The sequence below is a fragment of the Sinocyclocheilus rhinocerous genome, unplaced genomic scaffold, assembly GCF_001515625.1.
Source record: "Sinocyclocheilus rhinocerous isolate Xijiao unplaced genomic scaffold, SAMN03320098_v1.1 C36118210, whole genome shotgun sequence".
Taxonomy (NCBI): domain Eukaryota; kingdom Metazoa; phylum Chordata; class Actinopteri; order Cypriniformes; family Cyprinidae; genus Sinocyclocheilus; species Sinocyclocheilus rhinocerous.
In genome coordinates, this window is record NW_015773532.1 from 1 (window position 1) to 835 (window position 835).

Consider the following 835-nt stretch of genomic DNA (forward strand, 5'->3'; position numbering starts at 1 on the left):
AGCTGTTAGCAAAGTCCACATCTGAGCTCAAGATCTCACCACTGGTTGAACGGAAGTCATCTTCGGGACGCAGGTTAAAGTTTCCACACAGACCACAGGTGGAATTAAAATAGTCATATGGTACAGAGATGCTGACGTAGCTGTATGCATCATATGTAACAACCAGACCAAAGTCTGTGCTGATGGCCAAGGAAAAACCTGACCGATAGACCTGGATGGAGCCATTGCGGAGGGTGAATGGCGTTGCTGCAAAACTTCCATTAACCTACTCAAAGTTGGAAAAAGAGGAGATTAGGAAAATAACAGCATTTAAATGAGAATTACAGCAATATAGTCATACTAACCCTTGCGTCATAATAGTGATCCTTGACCAGTTCAATTACTTCATCATAGACAAACACTCTGACCATCCGCGTCCATGACACATGCGTGCTGCCCCGATGCTCATTTTTGCCCTCAATGCGATAGTATGGCAAACTGCTGCCACAGGCCTAAAAGTGTCAAGGATTACCAACTGATTTCTACTCATTATATAATAAACATTAAGCCATAGAAATGATAGAGTACGGGTAGCCAACCTTGCCGTTGGAGAGCTACATCTTGGAGAGTTGAGCTCCAACCCAGTCAAGCACACCTGAACCAGCTAATCAAGATGTTCAGGGTTACTAGAAAATTACAGCATAGGCAAGTGTGTTGAAGCAAGGTTGGAACTGAAGTCTGCAGGATGGTAGCTCTCCAGGAGCAAAGTTGCTTAACCCTGCATTGGAGAACGACTAACCTCAGAGAGAACATAAGTGCAGGTTCCTTGAAAGTGAAAAACCTGATAGTCAAAGGT

At 44.0% G+C, this 835-nt stretch overlaps 1 protein-coding gene across 1 annotated transcript; it reads right to left on the reverse strand.

Annotated features, from left to right (window-relative positions):
- Positions 1 to 10: 10 nt before the first annotated feature.
- Positions 11 to 829, reverse strand: LOC107735526 (alpha-tectorin-like; the record flags this gene model as incomplete). The annotated part of the gene is made up of 3 exons (XM_016547180.1): positions 779 to 829; positions 345 to 491; positions 11 to 265 (listed from the first exon to the last, which is right to left on the reverse strand). Coding segments are annotated over exons 2-3 (321 nt in total), but the record flags the coding sequence as incomplete, so codon positions are not given.
- Between the last annotated feature and the right edge of the window lie 6 nt (positions 830 to 835).